Source organism: Muscardinus avellanarius, assembly GCF_963383645.1.
Source record: "Muscardinus avellanarius genome assembly, chromosome: 2".
Taxonomy (NCBI): Eukaryota; Metazoa; Chordata; class Mammalia; order Rodentia; family Gliridae; genus Muscardinus; species Muscardinus avellanarius.
In genome coordinates, this window is record NC_137787.1 from 93,927,957 (window position 1) to 93,955,364 (window position 27,408).

Genomic DNA, 27,408 nt, shown 5'->3' on the forward strand with positions numbered 1-27,408 from the left:
TATAGCCTCACATCATAATGCAAATCATGTTGAAAACGACATATATGAACACAGCACCTGGTGGGTGGTGGTTTATGCCTACAAATCCAGAGACATTCTACCTCAGTTTCATCCCTAGCGCACTTGTTTTTTTAATAAGGTCTCACTAAGTTGCTGAGCGTCTTACTCAGCTGTTGAGGTTGGCCTTGAACCAGTGATCCTCTTGTCTCAGCCTCCCAAGTACTGGAATTATAGATGTGTGCCACCATACCTAGCACGTCTGCTTGTTTTATTAATAGATTTTACTAATCTAAGTGGTAATATCAGTTAAGTCATAAAATGCATTGGGAATCAATAATAATTCATTAATTACATTAGTATTTTGACTCAATAAACTATTTTAATGAAAGAACGTTGAAAAAAAACAGAAAAAGAAGTGATTATTTTGTGATGATAGCCTAGCCTAGTAAAATTATTTCCAATTTAATATTTATTTGGTAATTTTTCACTTTAAAATATAATTATTAATTTTCATTCAATTTTCACTCTATTTCTTATTCTCCTAAGGGATTTTTATTAGATAAAATGAGCACCCTCCATGTTCCCTGACCTTCAAAACGTTTTAATCTTGTAGAAACATTTGCAAGATATCAGGAGTTCATCATCAAAAAGAAAGACATTGTGCAGTATGAAAGTAATTAAACCAAGTAATAAAACTGGCATGTAGCATTTCAGTTTTTGATTAGGATTCTTGTTTTCTTTCTCTTATTTTCAAGCTCTAACATCTTGTGACTTGTAGATTTATTTAAACACTGGATTTGGTATCTCCTCACCACAGTATCTGGGGTGAGTTAATATGGTCCTAGTTCTATTACTAACTAGCTATGTTCGCCTGCACAGATCATTTTAAAACAAAAGATACATTCACATAATCGATAGAATTACATTTCTACAAATACTTTCCCTTGAATTTCCTTCTGCCTTCCTTTTTTGTAATTCATGGTATGAATTTGTGTATGTGTATGTCTGTGAGTGAAATGTTTACCTTTTCCTTTATTTTTCCATTTATTTCTATCCTAACCACTCACTATAAGAATGCCTTTATCCTTTCATCGTAACATTTCTTAAAATATGTGCCTCACACATATGTTCTGAAAGACAATTTTGCAAAAATGATTTTGTGTTCAAGTGAGTTTAGGAAGTTTTACATGTTCTATAGCTTTATTGCTGGTTTATAATATGATTAATATGCTTAAAAATCTGTTATAATTAAATGGGTATGATAGCACACATCTGTAATCCCAGTACTTGTGATGAGAACTTAAAGGCAAGTGTAAGGTAACTTAGAGTAACTCTGTTTCAAAATAAAAATAAAACAAGCCTGCAGATGTTGTTCAGTAACACACACATACAAACAAACATATATATACAAACATACACAATTGTGAGAATCTTTCAGTAAAGTAATTGTTAAGTCTTTTTCATTTTAAGGTTTTCTTAATGTATTCAAATAATGAGCACTTAATTTGTACTTTAGTCTTGTATCTGTGCATGTTGCTGTGTTACTGTATGGGTCCTTATGACCAAGGAAATGAGTGTTTGTGTGTGTGTGTGTGTGTGTAATATATGTTAACATCATAGATATCTGTTTTATATTGTACATTTTTACTATTTTGATTTGAAGGCCGCAGAAAGAAGACCTTTAGAATTTAAGCTCTTCCTTTTTTGTATGTTTACTTTATTTGTGGTTATACCCAGAAGTTGTATATAGAAATAGACAATACATGACTTTTCTTAACAATGGTGTATCAGCTTTTTCTTCTCAGAGTTCAAGTACATGTAGTCTGAACACAGAGAGTTACAGGATTCAAATATCCTAAGTCTTGAGATTTTCATGGTAAAACCGAGACAGTCTTAAAACAGAAGCTTAGAGGGATAAATAATTGATAAAGATTCGGATATAGCCAGGTGTGGTGGCGCATGCTTGTAATCCCCGCGCTTGGGAGGCAGAGACAGGAGGATCACGCAGGTTCGAAGCCAGCCGCTTGCTCTGGCTTAAGAGATCCTGTTTCCAAATAAAAATATAAAATAGATCTGGGAGCGTAGCCCAGAGGTAGAAGGGCTTCCAGGAACCCCAGTACCACTATCAAAAAAGAAAAAATATTTGGATATATATATGAAATTCATTCCTGAACTTAGCCTAAAAGGCAATTTGTAGTTGAAGAGGATAGCATGGAAGGCATTTGAGAACTAATTTAGAAATTTATCTGGTATCAAGTAATATACAGTTTAATTGTAACAAACTTTCTATGACTTAAATAAGGGTAAAGTGGCAGAACTTTTTTTTTTCTTTTGATACTAGGAAATTGAACACAGGGATGTTCTACCTCTGAGCTACACCTCAAGCCTTATTTTATTTCATATTTGTTTCAGTCTCCCTAGTACAAGCTAGACATATTTAACCTTTCTGTTTTAAGATATTGTTCAATAATAACCTATTTATATGTACTAAGAATGATTATTAAGTACACTTTAAGTATATTTTGACTAAAAAAAGTAGTTAGTTTTATATTTCAAAACTGAATGGTGGAGAAAGCCCTATGCACTATTGACCAACAAAAAGTTTGTTTCTAACCTTTAAATAGACCCATGTTTCAAAGATGGCCATAAGTGCACTAGAAAGTGATGGCTGTTAGTCTTTAAAGTTTAATACACACAAAATATTCACTTGATATATAAAGAAGCTTATGTTTTAAATTTTTATGTTGGGATACATTACTTTGCTTATTGAAAAGTACAATACCAAAAATCTATGTAGAATTCTTTGTGGCTTGATGCAGTATTTGGCTTATATAAATAGTGAGAATAATTCATTATACATATGAAATGCCTCACTCACTTTGCTTTAAGGATTTTTATGTAATTTAAAATATATTAATAATTTGAGTCATGAAAGATGAATGTAATCAAAATTATTTTAAAGTCTCTGATTTCTCTTTAAAGAGGATTCATTGCACCTTAAGGAATACTTTTTCAGACATTGGTTTGTCAGTTTAGAGTCTTTGCAAGAAAACCTACTCCTCAAATCCTTAAGTTCTTGAATACAGCATGTTCTCTGAATTGTTGAAATAATTAAAAGCATATGCCTTGGAAGTGACATAGGAAACAGGATGTTCAGAGCCACTGTTTTCAGTCTTTCCCTGCAACTGTGCTGGGATCAAGAAGCCATCACTGCTGCCACTGCTGATGGTAGCTGCCTCTGAATACCCTGGAAGCAAGAGACTGGCGCAAGTGCATCTTAGGAAGTGGGGAAGCTTCAGATGATGCCCCTGCCATTACAGCTACAGCCTGTGCTATTGATTGTCACCTACAAAGCAGGATGATATGCATTCAGCCACTACTTTAAGCAAATGTTTCCTTTCCCACAATCATGCTTCGCACTTGAAAACGTTAAAATGAGCAGGAGGATGCCCCCACTTTTACTCCTCTTTGCAAAGTCCTGAATGCACGTAATAAATTAGCATAAGAACGTCATCCTCAAATTGTATAAAAATATAATTTTAAACTTTCCAATCCCCTCAGATAGACAAAGAGAAGATTGAAAAGCAAATCAGAATATTTAATGCAAGTGTTTTCGGTGCCTTGTATCTAAAATTAATATTAAGATTCTTCCTTAACAGAAACTTATTTTATTCTAACAAGTTCAGTGAAACCAGTAGAGAAGAAACTGGTTGCTATTGTCCTTTGTTCTTCTTTATAATTCTGAGGGATTTTTTTTCTTACTGATATTGCTCCCTGGTGTGTGTGTGTGTGTGTGTGTGTGTGTGTAAATAGTCATCTATTCATGTTGTTTGTATTTACCATATATCAACCAATAGTTTTCAGTTTTGTATTTACCTAAAAGTCATTGATTTGCTCTAAAATAAGACTACCATATTTTCTTCAAGATTCTTAGCTAGACCCATTCCATCCTTTGATCCTGTCAAGCTATTTCAGGAACTTCTTAGTATTTTATCTTCCTTTATGGCTCTCAAAGAAAGGGTCATGTCTGAGAGAAAGAAAGATGACATCATTTAATTCTACTGACATACAAATGTAGGTTTGGAAAATAAATGGTGCTTTATTGTTGGTCTTTTGTTATCTCAAAGTGAGATGTTTAGTTATTTCGGAAGCCCTGAAAAGGAAATGCTTTCAGTTAAACTTAGAAGAACCATTGAAAAATGAACTGAAACATTTTTTAGGCTTTTCTCTTAATTGATATTGTTTTTCTCCATATTATAGTTGTAAGGATTTGATTTGAAGACATATATAACTGAGTGTATCAAAGTTATCATTATTTTCTCCAAAAAGATTTTAGGTCTAAAGAGAGCTTTTGATTGTACTTACTCATTGAAAGTGCTGTGGGAATTATACCATATACTTATATAATTTGTGCAAAAATATTTATTAGCAAATTATAGATAACAAAGGCAGAATGCTTCTAATGTACAAATTGTGCAAGTAGTCATCTCAGCATTTTACCCCATTTAAGTGTTCAATCTGAGCTTTTATTTGAAGACTATTGAGTAATGTCTATTCTATATCTGTGAAACCATTTTTACACAAAATAATATGGATCATCAAGATAATTACTTTAATAAAATCAAGTTCAATTGTCTTTATTTTTTTTTCTCTTAAATTTTATGTATATTCAATTTTTATGGTTTGTATATAGTTTATCACCTTACTTATTTACACATTTGTCCAGTAGTACTGACTTAAAATTAAACCCAAATCCTTGTCCATACTAGGCAAACACTCTAACACTAAGCTATATTCCTAGACTTTGTATATTTTATTTCAAGACTAGGTCTTGCTAAGTTGCCCACGCTGACCTTGAACTTGTAATCCTTCTTCCTGAATCTCTTTTGATGTGCACCACCATGGCCAGCATCTGATATACTTTGAATCATTATTGCATAAAGGTAAAATTATTGGGAGATAATTATAAGTAGATACTTTTAAAGACATTTTGTTGATGTTAAAACTTTTATAAGATAAATTACTTTAAGATTAATATTTGCATACTGATTTCCATAATGGCTGAACTAGTTTGCACTCCCACCAAGAGTGTAAAAGAACTCCTATTTCCTCACATCCTTGCCAGAATTTGTTGTTATTTGACTTCTTTATACCTGTCACTCTGATTGTTAGATGGAATCTCAGCTTAGTTTTTATTTGCATCACCCTGATGGCTAGACCCATTCCACCAACATCAACAAGTGATGTTAAATATTTTTTCATCTATCTGTTGACCATTTATATCTCTTCTTTTGTGAAGTGTCTATTCAATTCATTTGCCCATTTATTAATTGGGTTGTTTTGGTAGTATAAAGTCTTTTGAGCTCTTTGTATATGCTAGATATTAGCTCTCCATCTGAAGGATGGAGCTACCCAGCTTTTACCAGCTACCCAGCTGGTAAAGATCTCCCATTCTGTAAGATTTCTCTTTGGAATCTTGAAGATTTTCTTTGATGAGCAGAAAATTTTTAGTTTGATGCCATCCCACTTGTTAATTCTTGTTTTAATTTCCTGTACTTTGGAGGTCTTGTTGAGAAAGTTACTATCTGTGTCTGTATGTTGGAGTGTTGAACCTATACCCTCATCTAATAGCTTTACAGTCTGATTTCTAGATCTTTGATTCATCTCTACTTAATGCCTGTGTGGAGATTTCTTAGAAAACTGGGAATAGATCTATCATACTATCCAGCCATATCATTACTGGGTATCTTTCCAAAGGGGTTGAAATCAAAGAACTACAGTAACAAATGCATACCCATGTTCATAGCAGCACAATCCACAATAGCCAAGATATGGAACCAACCTAGTTCTCCATCAGCAGATGAATTTAAGTGAGATTAGCCAAGCACAGAAAGAAAAGGGACATAAATTTTCTCTAATATGTTCAAACTAGGGAATACTAGGGATACTAGAGTGACTCCAGATAATGGAGGGGAACCCTCAGCAAAACCAGGAAGGAATGGGGGGAAGGCTGAGGTTTATTTATGAAAAAGCTACATGCAACTAAGTGTATACATGTGAATATTACATTTTAAACCTGGACATTCAGTATCAGGAGGGAGGTAAAAGTGGAAGCAGAAGGGCACTGTATTGTGTGAATATATGCAATTATCAGTATGACCCATATGATGTCAGACTTTAGTGTACCAATAAAATAAATTAAAAATATACATTTTTCTTAAAAATGATTAATATGGTGGCATATGCTTGTAATCTCCACGCTTGGGAGACAGAGAGGAGTATCTCGCAGGTTCGAAGCCAGCCTCACTGGCTTAAGAGACCCTGTTTCCAAATAAAAATATAAAATCAGTCTGGGTGTGTAGCCCAGAGGTAGAAGGGTTCCATACCCAAAACCACCACCAAAAAAAAAGATTAATAATATTTGTATTTTATTTGGATAGGGACCAAGTGGCATTATTATGTAAAAACCAGTTTTAAAAAATAGAAGCTGGGCGTTGTGGTGCACGCTTGTAATCCCCATGCTTGGGAGGCGGAGATAGGAGGATCGCGCAGGTTCAAAGCCAGCCTCGCTGGCTTAAGACACCATTTCCAAGTAAAAAGTGTAAAATAGGTCTTGGAGTGTAGCCCGGAGGTAGAAGGGTTTGCAGGAACCCCAGTACTACCAAAAAAAAAAAAAAAAATAATAAATAAATAAATAAAATAAATAAATAAATAAATAAATAGAAGTTGTTATGTTTGTTTGATTAAACCCATGGACAATCAACCATTAATCTAAATCTAGCTCTATTTTAAAACAGGGTTTTTCCTAAGTTGTAAAAGCTGGTCTTGAACCTATAATCTTCCTGTCTCAACCTCCCAAGTACTTGGATTACAAGTATGCACTACTTATAGCTAAGACAGACATTGCCCTATTATGTAATTAATATACTATATGTGTATATATATTCTATAAGTTTCAGGTTTTAGAATGTACCGTTAGCAACTGTTTTATTATTGTGTCCAAACTTAAACATAAGTCGAGGATTCCCTGGTTCTTCTTTATCATAAACATAATTACATTTAATTCCCACTGCATCCATGTGATGAGTCTTGAAGTGATTCCCCAGAGAAGCAGCACCCTGGTCTCCATTAGTGCTCACGTGGATCACCTTTGGGAAATTAATGTCTGGGGGGTGGAACTCTTGGAGACTTGTCTGTCATTTCAGGACTGCCCAAGGTATTTCTTATGTCATTCTCCAGTGCAAACATGTCCTAACTCCTGTCAGGATGCCTCAATATGTCTCTTGAAAATAACCCCCACCATAACAAATTAAACTAAACACGTTTTTGGTGATTGGTTCTGATTGTCTTGACACTTTTAAGTTAAGCAATCCAGAGGCATTTATTGACTTTGGAGGAATATTTCTCCAAAAACTAGTGACATTTCATTACCATTAGGTAATTAATCTTTAAATAGAAAAAGGTTAATACTTGAAATGTTTCTCATCTGGAACATGACTGAGGAAGCATTCTACAAATATTTGGTCATAGTTTTTCATGGTTGACATTTCTTTTACTGGACTGAATGCCGTTGATAATACTAATCTAACTGAATCTCTTTTTATTACAAATTCTTTCCACTGAATATTTATTGACCAGTCTTTTCTTCATTTATTATACATTAAAAATAATTTCCAGGGGAAATGTATATAATTTTCTATTTGTTATTATTCTGATGTGTGTGTACGCATGTGCACATGCGCACGTGAGTGTGCATGCATGTGCATGAGTGTGTGTTACAGCTAGGATGGAATCCAGGGGCCTTCTACTTCTGAATAGAACCTCCTGGCCCTATTTTACATGTTTTTAAAATTTGAAACAGAGTTTCACTAAGTTGCTGAGGCTAGCCTTGAACATGCCATCTTTCTGTCTTAGCCTCTAAAGCACTGAGATTACAACTGTGTACTACCATGCCCAGCTGTTATTCTGATTATGAGTCTATAATTTGGATTAATTAAGAGATATAATAACTATTAATAATAGGTAATAGATAACAACTATGTAATAATAGTATTTAATATACAACATGTAGCAATTACATATATAATGTAAAGTAGTAATGGTAACTTTATTAAAAGTCTTTGTTTTACGCTGGGCAATGTGGCGCATGCTTGTAATCCTTGTGCTTGGGAGGTGGAGATAGGAGGATCACACAGGTTTGAAGCCAGCCGTGCTGGCTTAGGAGACCCTGTTTCCAAAAAATAAAATAGGTCTGGGAGTGTAGCCAGGAGGTAGAAGGGTTTCCAGGAACCCCAGTACCACCAAAAAAAAAAAAAAGTCTTTGTTTTCAGGGACATGAATCAAAAGAAAATCTAAAATAATCTAATATATGCAAACAGAAACAGTTAACTGGTAGCCTGAAAGATAAAATCAGAACCACATCAGTAATTTCTTGCTACAGAGGAGAAGAAAAAGAGATGTACAATTTCATTCAGGTAGGGGCAGCTCACAAAGCAGGAATCCGGACAATCACGAGAAGTGAGTCTGTGGTTGTTGAGGAGTGGCAGATTTAATGTACTGGTGGTTGTTGTTTTCTTGTCATTGGTCAATTTTGTCTGGACTTTCTTCTTGTTCACATAGTCTTAGTATTTTCTTTATTCTTTCACACCGTCATAAAATCCTATAGTCTTTTCACTATTGTTACTCACCCTGAATACTCATTCCTGCAAATTACTATCGGCCTAATTGTATTTTCAAAAACTGGCCCATCCACATTAACTAGTTAAAATCCTTCTGTATTTTTTTTCCTGCATAATACTAAATTGTCAAATTTGAGCTCTGTGCAAGTGCAAGGAAATATTGCAGCTGATTTAAGAATGAAAGATATATGAATTGAGATGTCTCCTGATGAAGAGGTGGAAGCACCAACCTTAGACAAGAGTCTCTGGGCAAGAGCTGCTGTGAACACACCAACAATATCCATCCACAAATACGTGCCAGGATCTCACCATGAAGGGCACATTTCTGAGCTTTGAAAATACAGAAGTGAATCCAAAATGTTTGAGCCATGTTCATATGGGGCTTATATTCTGAGGTGGAAAGATACCATCTTGATAAATTGCTGATTAATTTGTCATTGATGAATGCCACAAAGGAACTAGAATTAAGGCAATGGTATAAACTGATGAGCATGAGTGTGTGTGTGTGTGTGTGTGTGTGTGTGTGTGTGTGTGTGTGTGTGCATACAAGTGCAAATGATGGAGGAATGAGTCTCCTTCTTAGCTATTGGTCAAGGGAGACCTTACTGAGAAACTGACATTTCAGCAGATACCTTAATGATGGGAAACCATAAGCCATGCACCTATCAGATACTATTTCTTCTTTTCTTTTTTTAAATTTTTTATTGGTGAATTGTATTCATACATCTTAGTGGGATAAAAGATGGTGGAGACATACATGAACACATCACCCAATTAGTTATTACCCAATTCCCACCCCATTTTCTTCCCCCTCTTCCCCATGCTTGGCTTAGTGATTGACTTTGATATTTTTTTAAGTACATCATGTACTTTAGAGAATTTCCCTCTTCTCCCCACCATCCCCTCTGTTAGGGTGTCTTATTTGCTCATCAATAGAATCTCCATGTTCTTCTAGAGTTCCCCCTGTTTCCCATGTCTCCAGCTTTCACATATTAGGGAAAACAACCGATTTCTTATTGTTTATGACTGATTAATCTCACTTAGCATAATGTCCTCCAGTTCTATCATTTCCCGGTGAATGATTTAATTGTGTTTTTCTCTATGGCTGAGTAAAATTCCACTGTGTACATACCCCACAGTTTTGAAATCCATTCATCTATTGATAGACATCTTGGCTGGTTCCATAGTTTGGCAATGGTGAATTGTGTGTATATATATACCTTAGTTTGGTAGTTGGGTTTCCTTTCCTTGGGGTAAATATCAAGAGGTGGTATTGCTGTATCAAGTGTTAAGTTCATTTTCATTCTTTAAGAATTCTCCATACTGTTTTCCAAAGTAGCTTCAATAATTTGCAATCCCACCAATAATGTATTAGAGTTCCCACTTCTCCACATCCTTGCCAGCATTTGTTATTGTTTGTGTTTTGCATGATTGCCATTCTAGTTGGATTTAGGTGAAATTTCAGGAGAGTTGGATTTGTATCTCTCTGATTGCTAATGATGTTTAGCATTTTTTCGTTCATGTATTAGCCATTTGAATTTTTTCCTTTGTGAAATATCTATTTATTTCACTTGCCCATTTTTATAGGGGTTATTTGTTTTCTTAGTGCTGAGTTTCTTGAGTTCTCTGTATATTCTAGATATTAGTCCTCTATCCAGAAGTAGTTGGCAAAAATCTTCTCCCATTCTGTTGGCTCTCAGTTGAGGTTCATAAGTTTCCTTTGCTTAACAGAAGCTCTTTGATTCGACTTTTAGTGTCTTGTACCTTTGGAGTCTTGCTGAGAAAGATTTTACTGGTTCCTATGTGTTGCAGTGTTGGGCCTATGTGCTCTTCAAGGAGCCTCAAGGTTTGTGGTCTAATTTCTAAGTCTTTGATCAATCTTGAGTTGACTTTTGTACAGGGTGAGAAAGTGGGATTTATTTCCATTTTTCTGCATATGGTTAACCAGTTTACTTAGGTTCAAGGAAAAATAGATGAGTAAATGTGAGTATAATAAAACAAGGATGGGCAGGAAAACTGGAGGTGTGGGAGCTCAGTAGGCCATGCCAAAAAGACTTCACGTGTTAACTAAACATGGCCCAATGCCACTGGAGAATTTAAAGAAAAGAGTGATACTTTAGAAAGTGAAAATACAGACCAAATATGAAGACTGAAACCTGTTGCTTACTAAAACTATATGGATGAAACAAACCCATATGGTATCACAGTATGTTTTAGTTTGTTAGTGGCCTTTGTGGCAAAATTTAACATAAGGAGTACTCCAGTCTTCTAATGTGAAGTTGAGTTATAGTTGTTATAGTTCAGCAAAGTTGTATGTTTGGAAAGATTCTGATGATGTACTTTCAAAAGCATCTATGGAGAAGAATAGATCCTAATAATCTGTAAGTATTGTAAGGCTTCTGTTCCCTGGCAATCAGTCACAGTTGATTTCATAAAACTGAAATCTATGTACAGGAATACTGACTTCTCCTTTAGTGTCACTCTGTTTAGGTGTTTTATAATCTCTGTGGGCACTTCATAAAGAGTGTTACAGTGTGTCTGGACACACTGAAGGAAGTGTGTTTCTTCCTAACACACCTCCTGTAGTTGTCAAAATAGAGAAGGTAGTATCCAAACCAGCAAGTAGTTGCATATATGGATGAAATGAATGTTTTCAATTGGAAGCCTCCAGATTTGCTGATAGACTGACTATGGGTAAAGGGAGCAGAGATAAAAAATAGAATGAAGGTTGAAAACATTTGATTTATGGGTGAAATAAGTATGCAATGTTTTTCTAGTGGGAAGAGATACCTCTCTGTAAACTGATTCTGCTTTAGAAGTAAGTTAATCCTGATATATTTTTTGAGTAAGTACCTCCATCATAGTATATAAGATGGGCTTACTGCTTGTGTTGGAAGAAGGAATTAAAAAATAGTGGCACTTTGAAGGGGAATAAGAGGCCAAAGCTCAGTGATCTGGTGCTTCTTCACCCTAATTTATAATCCAAGAATATCCATGACTTCTACAATTGCCTGGTATTGAACCATCAATTAATGGCAGAGCACCTACTTGTCTTTTTCCATAAAGTAATGCATAGGTCTTATGAAGATCTTTGTTACTACTCATATTCAGATTCAGACATGGCCTTGATGTTCATTTTGAGGTCAGTTCATTTATGTAAGAACCAAAATCAGATCCTAGAAGAAGACAATCTTTTATTAGGTAAGCAGAGGAATACCTGTTCTCCACAGCTCAGGCTGGTCTGGTCCAACTTCTCCCCATTCACCATGACTGGTAGGTCTGTGGTGATCCCATAGATCCTATTGTTTAGGTCTAGGGTTAGGCATAGGTCTCCCTTCACACTTTCTACTGATCAGAGCCTTAGTGTGTCCAAGTCTTTGCTATGTCCAACAGCAGACTCTATTCCCACTTTCTCTGGGTTGTACTGCAAAGTTTCAGACACAGGGAGTTTATCAGGGCTGTGTGAGTCTCTGAGGGCGCTGGGCTGAGCATTTTTCTGTGGGAACCCCGAGTTCTCTTATGGTGTTAATAAGCACTGCTCTGAGTCTCTGGAGGGTGTGGTAATCTCAGCCTCCACAGTCCTTCACTGGGTTGTACCACAAAGTCTCAGACCCAGGGAGTTTATTGGGCCTGCGTGAATCTCTGGGTGGGCTGAGCTGGGCGTTTTTTCACAGAAGCTGTGACTTCACTTATCTTGTTATTGAGTGCAGCTCTGGATCTCTGGAGGATGTGGTTATCTCAGCTGCCACTACTCCTTCACTGGGTTGAACCACAAAATCTCAGACCCAGGGAGTTTATCAGGGGTATACGAGTCCATGGAGGCACAACACTGGGATTCTCCTGTGAGGACTGCAGTTTTACTTACGAATTTGTTATGCAATGGTCGGGATCTTTGGTAGGTGTGGTGAGCTCTAGTTATAATTACTTAAACATTGAATATTAATTTAACCAAAAATTGATATTGCAGGAGGATGAGGGCAAAGAAAGTATGAATGTATATATGCATACATGTGCAGAGATATAAAAATAAAATAGGAGAAACCTCTTATATAGAATTATGGCAGTAAATAGATACAATTGAAATAGCTAAAACAATTGGAAAAATATAGAATGGTGGAATGGATACTGCTAATTTTCACTATAAGCCGTAATCGAGCATATTTATTTATTTATTTATTTATTTATTTATTTATTTATTTATTTTATCTGTGTACTGAGGACCAAACCCTGAATCCAGGGGCATTCTACCTCTGAGCTATACCTCTAGCTCTATTTTAGTTTAATTTTTTAATTTTTGAAACAGATTCTTACTAAGTTGATGAAGATCTTACTAAGTTACAGAGGCTGGTTGTGAACCTATGATTCTCCTGTCTCACCTTGCACATACTGGGATAACAGATGTGTGTCACCTCACCTAGCAAGTTGTTTTACTTTAAGTCTTGCACTTTTACTGCATGATACAAATAAATATCTTCTTTAAAGCAGTTTTCTAGTCTTATGATGTAGTTATTTTTTTAAATGCTGTCACCTTGTCGTAGTTTTTATACCCCTTCCTATCTCTGCTCCCTTATTTCTTCATTGTCTCATATTTTGGTTTAATATAGATCCTTCCAACCTTGTTCTTCATTTATATTTTAACTAATTTATTATTTCTCTTTTTAGAAAATTATAAAAAATAATACCATTAGATATTTTTAGAATATTTTGACCTCTTTTTGTTTGTTTTGTCTTACTCTCAGCTACCGTTTCCTTTGCATCGTCAGTTGAAATGTTACCATTCTTGGCACACTTTCACTGACTCACTCATCACTCTTTTAGTTATTACCTTGTTTTGTTCTCTTCATAAAACTAACACTGTTTGACAATAACAAAACTGCTAAGAAATGTAGCTTGGAAGTAGAACATCCCAGGGTTAAATCCCCAGTACCAAACCAAAACCAAAAAAGGAAAAATTAATAAAAAAAGGCTCCCAAGAACTGAAAGATTTCAATGGAAATTGTGTATGTGTGTGTGTGTGTGTGTGTGTGTGTGTGTGTGTGTGTGTCTACCCATCATTCTCTCTTTTCTGAAATGGGAATATATACCCTTGAACTCCAATTATAAGGGTTACAGTGCATCTGTCATCTGTTCTGTTCAGATTCTTCTTAACATTTCTTCCTTCTAGATAGAAGCAGAAACACTCTGAAATGAGTTTCTTAGGACCTTATATCTGATAACATTGATGCTAGACCAGTGAATTTTTCTGTTCTCCTTCAGAAGAATCAGACAGAGACAAAACTGCAGGAAAATAATACTCTTTTTTATATTTGTTTATTTTTACTTTTATTAGTACAATGTAATTATACATCATAGTAAGATTCAGTCATAAAATCAGATGTACACACAAGTCTGGGTGAGTTTCCCTTTAGTTCCCACCATGCTACTCACCCTTCCCCACACATGAGAGTAAAATTGGTAGTGATACCTTCATAAATGGACATAGCATAACTTGAATTATTTCTTTCAACAGATTTTTCTTTTACCCTCCCCATCTCCCTCTTCCTATCCCCTTCCACTACTCAACTGGTCACTCTTCTCAATTATCTCAGTTATCTAGTCTCTTTTATCCCTATTTTTCTCTCTAGATCCTACATATAGAAGAAAACATTTGACCCTGACTTTTTAGGCTTACTGATCTAAGCATACTATTCCCTAATTCCATCTATTTTCCTAAAATGATATAATATTTTTATTCATTCATCTGCTGGGAAAGACCTACATTGGTTCCATACTTTGTTTATTATGAATTGTGCTACTATAAACATGAATATATATATATATATATATATATATATATATATATATATATTCATATTACCGTAGTCTTTTAAAGATTCTCTATACTGATCTCCACAGTGGTTGTATTATCAAGTAGTGATTTCCACCCAGAAGTAAATTTATAGGATAGTACCTCAGTCCTTAATTCCTGAAATAATGGTTTCAAACAGAAAGCACACATAGGGAAGATAGGAGATATATTTAAATAGGTGAGAAATAGCAATAAAAGAAGGCTGTGCTAAAGAAAGTTATATTTCAGAAGAGGGGAGAGTGAGAGAGAGAGAGAGGACGAACTATTTTCTGATGCGGAAAAAAAATTAGTTACACTGCAGAAAATCTGAAGTGTTACATTCCCAGGATTGGAAAATAGTATGGCATCTTTAACATGGAGAATTTTCAGCCTAGAAACCTCTCCCTATAATGTATTTGGGGAGGTAACTTTTTCTTTTCTCACCTCAGCTCAGGGCCTCTGAGCACTAAATTATTTTTGCTCTGTTGAAGACTTTCTCTCAGGAGTCTAAATAAAACCCTAGGACATGTAATGATATACCTGTTCTTTGAAGCTGATAAGCACATACCAAGCTTTGTATAGCTAACAAGCTATGAGTTAAGGCTCAGGAATACCTCTACCCTTTGTCCCTATGGTTGTTTCCATCTCAAAATAGGTCAGAGAATTTCTTTATGGTCAACTCCTATCATAGAAAGCTAGAGGAAGGTTAGAGTAATATTTCTAGTTTTTATGGCATGCTTTGGGAAAATTAACTTCTGATTCTTATGATCTACATTGGCTAAAAGAGATTCTAGTATTCATGATTTATTCTTGAGAGAGAAAGAGGAGAAGAACCAAGAGAGAAGAAGAATGTGAGAGAACCTTTGCTTGTGAGGCCTTCTAATTTTAGGTATCATTTTCTGAACCTCATCATTATGCCTGTTTACTTATTGGCTTGCTTAAACTTTATGTCTAATTACCTAATCTCTCCAATCTTAATACAAATTACATTGAAGACAGAAATTTCAACTCTTAGAAAAATAAACAATACCTCATGCCCACAATTGCTAAGTGTTTGGATAATTAGGCTCTTTAGTGAGAACTTACTGCTTCAAACTTGAATGGTTGTCAACAATACCTTTTGTTTTAGCAGCAGAGAATCTTTCTGAAATGATAGAGTTGAAAGAAAGTAAGAATGCTATCAAACTGTTCTTTTGTCTGAAATTACAGTTGCATAGACTAAAGCAACTGTATGCTCAGTTTGAAGGATGGGTCACTGAATGGACTCTAGCACACAGTTTATCTGAACCCAAGGCATTTGAAATGGCACTTGACACAGTGGGTTCTGAGCCCCAGCTGATATAATAATGCAAAAAGACTCAAAGTCAAAGCATAGCATACTTTTCCAAATTTCTGAAGATGGAGAAATAAATCAGATTTTTAAAATCCTGATGGCTGAGCTGATTGAAAAAAAAAATCCTTTTAGTTTGGGTAACATTTAAATGTTTATGGTTTCAGAGAAGCTATATAGTTCAGGAAAGAAACTAAAATAGATAGCCTAAGAAATCTGTATCCAGTGAGTCACAATAATTATTTACCATTTATTCTTATAGGGACATGATAGAAATTCCCACAAAGTTGCTGCTTTTTCTACCTTGTTATGACAATATATCATTATAAATGATAGTTTGGGCATATGTAATTGCATTACTCTCTGTTGACAGAACATCATACACTGAAGCAACCTTTTACTAAGAAAGTACTTTGAAGCATAGAATAGGAAAAAATGTTTAGATTCATATTGCAAAAGGAAAATCACTAAGGGAAGGGAAGTAATTCTTTGCTATACTCATCTTGATTTCTCTAGCTGGAACCATGCCAATTTGATTTAAAAAGAAACATTTACTAGAGAAAAGAAGCAATTTAATAGGCTTTTTTATTTTATAAAAGGACAGTTGTTGTACAAAATGAAGACCTGAAGAAATGTTTAAGTTAGGCAGTTCAACAGACAGAGCCAAGGTTATGGATAAGGCTTCCTTCACTGAGAGTAACAAAACATCTCTCTACGTTGGGTGATGGAGAATCCCACCAATAATCTGTCTGTTTCATGGACAGATACTACTTAATGGAATCTAAAAGGAGACAAATGTAACTTGCCTAAGGAGCTTCCAAATTTGAAGCATGCACAGAGCACTAAGGCTCTGAGTTTCCCATAGGCACAAATAAGAAATTTTTTAATATGGTAGATATAGTGCAGATTCAATGAGTTGTGGCATGCAATAGTAGTGACCGCCACCAGATACATAAAACACTAGAGGGAACTTTTTAAGATGAAATAAAAAAAAAACCTCACCACATAGAAAAATGCCATTACTATTTTCATTCTTGGAAAGGGGCATTCCATGACACATTCTCTGGATTACATCTCTCTCCTTCTAACTGTTCTCTTAAAGTGATCCACTCACTTCAATAAATAAATTGTCTATGCTTATTCTTTCTATGTCTCAAAAATTAAGACAAAACTAGGAAGCCACTGCCTGGCAACAGTTTAGCCCGGGCATTTTATACTAGGTACAATGGAGCATGGAGAGCCATAGAAAACATTGTAGGATATTGGTGTGAGTTAATAATAGCAAACTGGGGGAATAAAAAAAAAAAAAAAAACTAGTGAGGCCAGATTAGTTGGATTTTTTTTCAGTACCTTGGCTTTTTAATTAAGGATACTGCTATTCTTTTGGAATAGGAATGGCAGCTCTCACTTCAAGATTTAATAACTTTATTTAGAGAAAAATAGGGAGGTCATTTTTTTTCTCAACTTTCTTCAGCTTCAAATATTTGATACACCAAAGTGTCCTATTTTGGGGTAGCCTATTCTGAATTCTGACACTCTGCTCAGTCAACTATTCATAAAGCTATCATAATTCAAAGAAAGGAAGTATATATATATATATATATATATATATATATATATATATATATTAAGGTGCATCAGAAATGATAACATATGTCTTTGATCCCTGTATAATTCCTGTACTTGGGAAGCTGAGACAGGAGAATTGCAGGTTTGAGGCCAGGTTCAGCAACTTAGCAAAACACATTCAAAACCATATCAAGAGAATTATACACCACAACCAAGTTGATTCCATACCAGATAAGCAAGACTGGTTCAACATAGACAAATCAATGCATGTTATTCATCACATAAATAGAACTGAGGAAAAAAACCCACATGATCATATCAATAGATGCTGAAGAAGCATTTGACAAAATCCAACAGCTATTTGTGTTAAAAACACTGCAGAAAATTGGAATAGAAGGAATGCATTTCAGCATAATTAAGGAAATACAATAAACCTAAATCCAACATCATGTTGAGTGGGGAAAAACTACAAGAATTTCCTCTAAAATCAGTAACAAAACAAGGATGCCCATTATCACCACTCCTTTTTAATATAGTCCTCAAGATTCTTGCCATAGCAATTAGACAAGAGAAGGATATCAAAGGAATTAAAATAGGCAAAGATGAATTTAAGCTATCTTTGTTTGCAGATGGCATGATCCTTTATCTAGAAGAAGCAAATAACTCAACCAAAAGACTACTGGAGTTGATTAACCAATTCAGCAAAGTTTCAGGATGAAAAATAAACCTAAAGAAATAAGTTGCTTTTCAATATGCCAACAATGAAACCACAATGAAAGAAATAAAGAAAACATTTCATTCACTATAGCCTCAAAATCAATAAAATACCTAGGAATAAACCAAACAAAGATGTGGAAGACCTATACAATGAAAACTATAAAACATTAAAGAAAGAAATTGAAGAAGACCTTGGAAGATGGAAAGATCTACCTTGCTCATGGATAGCAGAATAAATATCATCAAAGTGGCCATTCTGCCAAAATTGATCTATAGATTCAATGCAATTCCTATCAAAATATCAACAACTTTCTTCCTAGACTTTGAAAAATCAGTCATGAATTTTATATGGAGAAAGAAAAGACCCAGAATTGCCAAATAAATCCTCAGCAATAAGAACCATGCAGGAGGCATCACAACCCGTGACTTCAAATTATAGTACAGAGAAATAGTAGTAAAAACAAAAATAGAATTGGCACAACAGGCATACCGATCAATGGAACCGAATAGAAGATACAGAAACAAACCCACACACCTATAGTCATTTGATTTTTGACAAAGGGTACAAACTCCTATGCTGGAGAAAAGACAGCCTTTTCAACAAATGGTGCTGGGAGAACTGGATATCCATTTGTAGAAAGATGGAACTAAATTATTTCACCATGCACAGGAGTCAACTTGAGATGGATCAAAGACACTTAGAAATTAGACCAGAGACTTGTGAAGTTATTAGAAGAGGGCATAGGATCAACACTACAACATATAGGTACACGCAGTAACTTTCTCAAGAAGATCTCCAAAGCACAGGAAATTAGAGCAAAAATTAACAAGTGGGTTGGCATCAAACTAAAAAGTTTCTACTCATCAAAGGAAACTGTCAAGGACCTAAAGAGAAAGCATACAGAATGGGAGAAGAACTTTACCAGCCACTACTCTAATAGAGAGCTTATATCTAGGATATACAAAGAGCTCAAAAGACTACATTAGCAAAACAAATAACACAAACAAAAAATGGGCAACTGAGTTGAATAGATACTTCACAAAAGAAGAGATACAAATGGCCGATAGATGAATGAAAAGATGCTCAACATCATTAGCCATTAGAGAGATGCAAATCAAAACTACAGTGAGATTCCATCTAATCGCAATCAGAGTTGCAAGCATAAAAAAGTCAAATAACAACAAATGCTGGCGAGGATGTGGTAGGAGTGCAAACTAGTTCAGCCACTGTGGAGATAAGTGTGGAGATTTCTTCAAAAACTGGGAATGGATCCATCATATAATCTGGCTGTACCACTTCTGAGTATCTTTCCAAAGGGGTTGAAATCAGAGAACTACAGTAACATATCCATACCCATATTTATAGCAGCACAATTCATAATAGCCAAAATATGGAACCAACCTAGGTCTCCATCAACATATGAGTTTATTGCAAAATTATGGCAAATACACACAATGAAATTCTACTCAGCAAAAATGAAAGAAAAAATCATGTCATTCACAAGATGAAAAGACCTGGAGAACTTTATGTTAAGTGAGATCAGCAAAGCACAGTAAGAGAAGAGACATATGTTTTCTCTAATATGCCCAAATTAGGGAGTATTAGGAATACCAGAGGGACTCTAGATAATGGAGGGGAAACCTCAGCAAAGCTAGAAAGGAAGGGTAGGAGAGGAAGAAGGCTAAGGTAAATTAATGGAGGAGCTACATTCGAATATAAGTATCAATGTAGCATGGTCAACCTGGACACTTGTTGGGAGGGGAGAAAAGCAGGGTGAGGGCACCAAGCAATGTGTGAAGGTATGCCATTTTCAATACGATCCACATAAAATAAAAAAGAGAAAAATTAAAAATAAATAAGTAAATAAAAGGGCTAGGGTTGTGACTCAGAGGTAGAATGCACTTAGGTGCAATTGCAGTACCAAATGTCTGTAGTAGGTCTCCTTATTGTGGTTTTGCTTTTTGTGATTCTAGTTACCTTTGTTCACTCGTGGTCAGTCGAGTAAATTTTAAGAGAGTATGGGGGAGAAAGGTAGAACTCATTTAAATAACCTTTGTTATAGTCTGTGGATACATTTTATTATTTTTGTTGCTTTTCTTCTGTGCCCTATATATAAATAATCTATTATAATTATGTAAGTAAAGAAAAAATGGTATATACAGGATGTGGTCCTATTTGCAGTTTCAGCCATCCAGTGGGAATCTGGGACTGTCTTTCTCATGAAAAAGGAAGAACTATTATAAGTTTCAAAATCTAAAATTATGAATTTTATATAAACCTGGAATGAACATGAGTAAAAAGTTTACTTATGACATTTTTGAAGAAACCAAACCAGCATTAGTAGTCTAATAACATTAGTGGAATTAGTTATTGATACACATTTTAAATAAGATTTGTACATTAGATATAAAAAATTGACTGTCTCATAGGATAATGAAACCAAATCCTTGGGGATGTTTTTCTATCAGTTAACTATGTACAAGCTAACATGCAATTTTACACTGTTTATGTCTGATCAAATAGAAAATGCTCAAGTCAAATATATTCTTTTAGATTTTTGCTATTAATTATAGCCAATAGCTATCTATGCTATTTTAATTTACATTTAAGTGGATTAAAATGTATACACTAAAAACATATTAAAAATGTATACTCTAAAGATTCAGTTTCTCAATCATTGTAGTCTCTTGCCCAGTAAATATATTTTGCTAGTGACTACTTTATTGGACAACATAGCTATGGACCATTTCTGTCATTTCTTTTAGTTAATGAATCAATCCTTGACTAGGCCTTTTTAAAATATACTCTTATTGGTGCATTGCAAATATACATCATAATGAGGTCAAGAGCAGTAGATCATGTATGCATACAACACTTAATTTCCTTCTACTTCCCACTTCCTCCTGTTCCCCATACATGGTATTGAGATCTGTATTGAAAAGCCCTTTGCCAATGCCTAAGTATGCCATCAAAGGAAACTGTTGATTTTTTACTAATTTTGTCCTTGGGCTTTGTTTTACAAGTTCCAGATGTGTTTTTGAGTAAAGTATTTATAGCTCTCTTTTTTTCAGCTTCTCCACCTCTCCCCTCCAAACATGTTTTTAATAGCAAAGGATTTGAAAAGGGTTTGTTCTTAGTTTATAAATGATTTTGTTTCTCTTTTTACTACACATTTTAGATGTGCAATTGAACCTGTTATATTTTGGGGGGTTGAATGAATTATTTTGTACAAAGAAAAAAGTAAAACCTATGTTTAAATACATATATTTAAGGATTTAGAAATATCTTGTTCATTTGTAAACAAGTAAATAGGTCATTCTCAATCTATAGTTAGCAAGATAAAATATATAGAGAACTAATCCTTATTTTATATAATAAAGCTGCTTATTTTGGCATAGCAAGAGATTTTCTCTGAAATTTAATATTATAAGAATGCTCATAATTCTGAAGAAACTTTTGTCATGACTTAGGTAAACAAGATGTTACTTTCCAGCCTGTGATCCTAGTTTTGTACCTATGATCCACTGATTTTTTGGTTGTTCTTTTCAGATGTGGAACAAATGGCAATTGATTGGCTCACCAGGAATCTCTATTTTGTGGACCATATCAGTGACCGGATCTTTGTCTGTAATTACAACGGGTCTGTGTGTGTCACGCTGATTGACCTGGAGCTTCATAATCCGAAGGCAATTGCAGTGGATCCAATAGCAGGGTAAGAAACTCTTCTTCATCATGTTTGGTCTGGAAAAGTTTGAATTGGGGAATAAAGATTACAACCTGACAAGAGTTGTGGGAAATAAGACTACAGAATCAAAAAATTTAAAAGAAAATTGTTGATGTTAACAACTGCATTGCAGAAGGAAAGACAAAGAAGGCTGTAGGTCACTATTTAGAATCTAAGAATGCCAGTTCTTTAACAGATCAACATTGCAGGCCTAACCTAAGACACCAACAACCTGCTACCCTCCTAAGAATTGCTTTGTCACCATAAAAAAGCCTCAGTATAGGTTTAGGCTAAAGAGAAGAGACTTTTTAATACTTAGCAGAGGACTCTGTAGTTAATAAACTTTGCAGATGGTACTTAAAAGATGCACTGTTAACATACTTATGTCCAGCATAACATTTAGAATTTATAAAAGGATTGCTCAAGGGTGCTATTAAAACATTAAGCATAGCTGGGTATGGTGGTGCACACTTGTAATCCCAGAACTTGGGAGGCTGAGACAGGAGGATCGCACAGGTTCAAAAGCCAGCCTCAGCTACTTGGTGAGGAGGCTCTCAGCGACTTAGTGAGACCCTGTTTCCAAATAAAGTATAAAAAATATGTCTGGAAGTATAGCTCAGAGGTAGAAAAGGCCCTGGGTTCTACCCCCAGTACCACCAGAAAGAAAGAAAGAAAGAAAAGAAAAGAAAGAAAGAAAGAAGAAAGAAAGAAAGAAAGAAAGAAAGAAAGAAAGAAAGAAAGAAGGAAAGAAAGAAAGAAAGAAAGAGAGAAGGAATGAAGGAAGGAAGGAAGGAAGGAAGGAAGGAAGGAAGGAAAGAAAGAAAGAAAGAAAGAAAGAAAGAAAGAAAGAAAGAGAGGAGAAGGAATGAAGGAAGGAAGGAAGGAAGGAAAGAAAGAAAGAAAGAAAGAAAGAAAGAAAGAAAGAAAGAACATTAAGCATATCTTCCTTATTTCAGAGTCTAGGTTTTCCATACATATTGATATGTAAACACAATAAAGTTAATGAATACCTCATCAGAATATATACTTATTTTACTTCCCTTTTAAATTTGCAAGTTAGTTTATTGGATAAAAGAAGGTCTTGTAGTAAAAGACCTTCTGTTAGATAATAAGCTCCATCCTTTTTAATATTTCACTATTCATCAAAATACAGCCATAAATTGTTCAAGTCTCCATCAACTTTGTTCGTATGTTTAGGAAATCAAATCAATATCTAAATTATGTCTTTATTTTATAAACAAAATGGTATTAATGGGTGAGGAACCAAAATTACAGAAAATAAATCTATATTTTTTCACCAAGAACTATTGAGCAAGATACTGTCATATAAAAGGCAAAGTGTAAATGGCACTTTATTTGGAGGAGCTGTTGCTTCTGGAGATATAAATTGCAGCAAAGACTTGAAAACCAGAGTTTTGTTCCTGTGATTGTTTTAATAGTCCTCAGGCAAATCAGGCTGAAATGTCTGATGGAACATATCCTAAACTGCCATAAGCCTCCATTCAATAAGTGGGAAAATATTTACTGAAGAAACAGCTGTCATCCATATGTGGACTTTTGTCACTCTTTACTTAAAGTCTGATTGAATATTAAGATGCATCATCACAATGGTTCTGATTTTGACAAGAACAGCTTGCACGTAGGAACTTTGCTAGAGAGGCTGTGTGATATAATTCTTGAAGGCGGCTCTGTTTGTACTCACAGCAGATGGTTCCTTGACTGCAGCGCTGCTTCAAAAGACATTAGTAAGAGGAGTTGTATTTAAACTGATTTGTTTGGGTGGTTAGATAAGGGTAGTAAGGAAGAATTGGAAATTTACAAATGTGCTAAGTGCATTCTTTTGGCATCCTGTTTAGAAATATATTCACTCGCATGCTTTTCCCTAGATGTACTAACTGAATTTCAAGTAAGCCTTTAGATAGTTTTGCCTGTCAAAAATGTTAAGAGGTGAGGCTATTTTGTTTTTCTGCTCCCCTTTACTCCTCTTATCCTCCTCCATTCTTAGTAATAAAGATCCAGCGATATCTTTCAAATATAACAGCTGATCTGAAATCTATGTGAACATTATCTCTAGTTCTGAGCAATAGCATATTTTATGGTTTCAGGCTTCCTCTTTCTTGTCTTTTTTTTTTTTTCTTTTTTTGCAGTACTGGGTATGGAACCCAGGGGCATTCTACCTCCAAGCTACATCCCCAGCCTTTATTTTTGAAACAGAGATAGTCTCATTGAGTTGCAAGCAGCCTCACTAAGTAGCTGAGGCTGTCCGCGAACCACTATCTCCCTGTCTTCACCTCCCAAATGCTGGGGGGGATTACAAGCGTGCACGACCAAGCCCAGCTACATTTTGTCATTTTTGCCAATCAGGAGAAAGAAATATCAACCTATATTCCACATTGTACTTACTCTCTGCTGGATGGATCCTTTTTGGCCTAGTTTAAATGTAATCTTTTTATGTATCAGTTATCACAATAACTTCTTTGGATTTTTGTTGTTGTTGTTGTTGTTGTTGTTTGTTTGTTTGCTGGATCTTTCTAACACAAGATTTTAATCATGAATCTCAGATATCATAGAAGCAAAATCTGCTCTTTTAAAATATAGGCCTGTTGGCAATAGAACACTTTCAGCTATATTCTATTTTTATCTTAATATAAATTTGGCTAAGATGTATGTGATGCTGTCTAGAATGGAAAGAATAGATTTTACCTTTAATTTCTCCATGTGGACCCACTCTAGAACAATGTGGATAGTTTGTCTAGAATAATTTCATATGATCTATGAAAGGGAAATGGTTCATAGCTAAAATTTATCTTGCCGTTTCCTAATTGTGCAGGTTAATGTACACATTCTGCCTGCAGATCACCTGTCCAACTTCAGTTCAGAAATATCAGAATAGCTAACTCTCAGAGACTGACCTTAATAGATTTGGAAGGAAAAGATATTTTTCTTACTTCTCAAAAGACTGCACTGAAAAAGTAACATTTACTTTGGCAATATTTTTAACCTAACTTTTCTCAATCTGTTTTTCCTTTGTATCTAATAAATTTTTATAATTATCTATGTTATCCTTTCTTTTTAAATTTTTTTCTAGTAACAGGGATTGAACCCAGGGATTCTACCTCTGCGCTATACCTCTAGACATGTTTTATTTTTATTTGAAAATAGTGCCTTGTTAAGTTGCTTAGCCTGGCCTCAAACCTGTAATTCTCTTGTCTCAGATTCCTAAATGTTGAGATTACAGGCATGCACCACCAATCCTGGCTCCATATTATTTTAATAAATTTATTTTTTGCTTATTTTAAATTCTTTATAGTCAGATATAGAATAATTATATATACATTACATATACACATATATAATATATACATATGCCTATATGTAATATATGTAGACATATATGTATATTTCATAATTAATAGTTAAAATACTCTTTCACCATTAATTTTTCTTGTATTCTCATTATCACTTGAACCCTGGCTCTAATCCCAAAGAATCAAAAGGTAACATGTTTAAATTAAACTTGTTTTTAATTTTCTCTTGAAGTATAGATATTGGTAAGGACTTAATAATCCAGGTTTCCCGAGATACTTCAGGAGATTTTCCTTGTCCTTTTAAATTTTTCTCAATATTTTCTTCCAATGGTTGCTTCAAAAGCTTTAAAAATATTTCTATGGAATCAGTAGAGTTGAAACTTTTCATAAAGAGTACAGTCCAACCAACATCAAAAATATCCTTTTTGAGCCAGGCCTGGCAGTACATGTTTGTAATCTCAGTACTTGCGAGGGTGAGACAGGAGGATCAGATTCATGGCCAGTCTCAGCTACTTAGTGAGGCCCTCTACAACTTAGTGAGGCCCTGTTTCAAAAATAATTAAAAAATAGGGCTAAGGGTCTAGCTTGGAAGTAAAATGCCCCTGGTTTCAATCCCAGCACCACACATAAAAAAAAAAATAGTATTTTTGTTAGATGGCTACAGATTGTGCCTATATAATGATTAGGAGCTTGGTGCTAGAGTCACTGTCCTTGAGGTAAAATTGTGGCTTCACTAATGAAACTATATGTGCCTTTGGAGGCCTCCTTTTATCTTCATTTATTTACCATAAAAATGTGAATAATGATGTATGGCTTGCCAGCAGGGATGTTAGAGGGATTAGATGAGGTCAAACCCAGCACATGTTTTGATACTTTTTGAGTTGTAGAATATGAAAAATATTGTCTTTTCTTTATGTTGCTTCAAACTAAGTACTTCAATCTTTTCTGGAATTGATTAAATCATTGTGGATAGAGTGATGAGACTAATAACTTACCCCATCAAAGATCAACTAAGCCAAGCATGGAAAGGCGGGAAGGGGAGGGAATGGGGCGGGAATTGAGTAAGGGCTAATTGGGTGATGTGTGCATGTATGTCTCCAGCATCTTTTATCCCATTTAGATGTATGACTACAATGCACTTTAAAAACTTTAAAATAAATAAATAAAAAATATCACCTCATGTCTGGCTCCATCCTCTTTCTGCTACCAAGTATCTTATAGAGTGAGTTTACATATTTTCAGTTCATAAAAACAATTTTATTTGATGATCAGCTTTATTTTAAGCTCTGAGTCTATATTTTGTGAAGTTACATAGCTTTTGCATTACAAATGGAGTGTAATGGTTTTCAAAGTGTTGCATTTCTTTCACACATATTTCTTAATTTCAGCCATTTTATTTTATATTAATATTTATTTATTTATTTATTTATTTAGTGGTACTGAGTATGGAACTCATGGGCATTTTACCTCTGATCTACACCTCAAGCCCTATTTTTATTCTTTATTTTAAAACAGGGTCTCACTGAGTTGCAAAGAGCCTCACTAAGTAGCTGAGGCTGTCGCAAACTGCGATCCTCCAGTCTCAGCCTCCCAAATGATGGGATTACAAGTGTGTGCCACCATGCCTGTTTAATTTTAGACTTTTAATTTTTTTGTGTGTGTGTGGTACTGGGGTTTCTGGAAGCCCTTCTACCTCCAGGCTACACTCCCAGACCTATTTTATACTTTTTTTAAAATTTGGAAATGGTCTCTAAAGCCAGCGTGGCTGGCTTTGAACCTGTGCGACCCTCTTGTCTCCACCTCCCAAGAGTGGGGATTACAAGCGTGTGCCACCACACCCGACTCAGCCTTTATAAATGGTGAAACTTGCCATACAATAAAAGTATGTGAAGGTTATAGGTAATGCTTAAATAAAAATGCTAATGTGGACAATTATTATCTTGCTGATGAATGTTACTGTTCCTTAGATACGGTATCATACAACCCCAATCTACTGTATCCTTTCTCTCTTAAACTGAATTTATTATATAGTAAAATATTGAGGAAGAGAAAAGAAAATAAAAAAAGGAGATATAGCCTAGAAATAAAGTACAAATTGGCATAGGGTTTTAGAGACAAGTATAGCACAGCTGTGGGTCTGAGGCTTTAGGAAAAGAAAGGTCTTTCCCATTCATTGCCAGCTTCATGGTTGAGGATCCTATAGTAAAATATATATTAACAAGATAAAAGCAAACGAATGCGTTTTATTATAAAG

The 27,408-nt window shown here is 34.8% G+C and overlaps 1 protein-coding gene across 1 annotated transcript in view; it reads left to right on the top strand.

The window, feature by feature from the left end:
• Positions 1 to 27,408, top strand: part of LRP1B (LDL receptor related protein 1B) — a 1,956,425-nt gene that overhangs the window by 953,316 nt on the left and 975,701 nt on the right. The window contains exon 7 of the mRNA XM_080689945.1: positions 21,672 to 21,834. Coding sequence (XP_080546071.1) covers positions 21,672 to 21,834 — 163 coding nt within the window. The remainder of the gene's footprint in view (positions 1 to 21,671; positions 21,835 to 27,408) is intronic.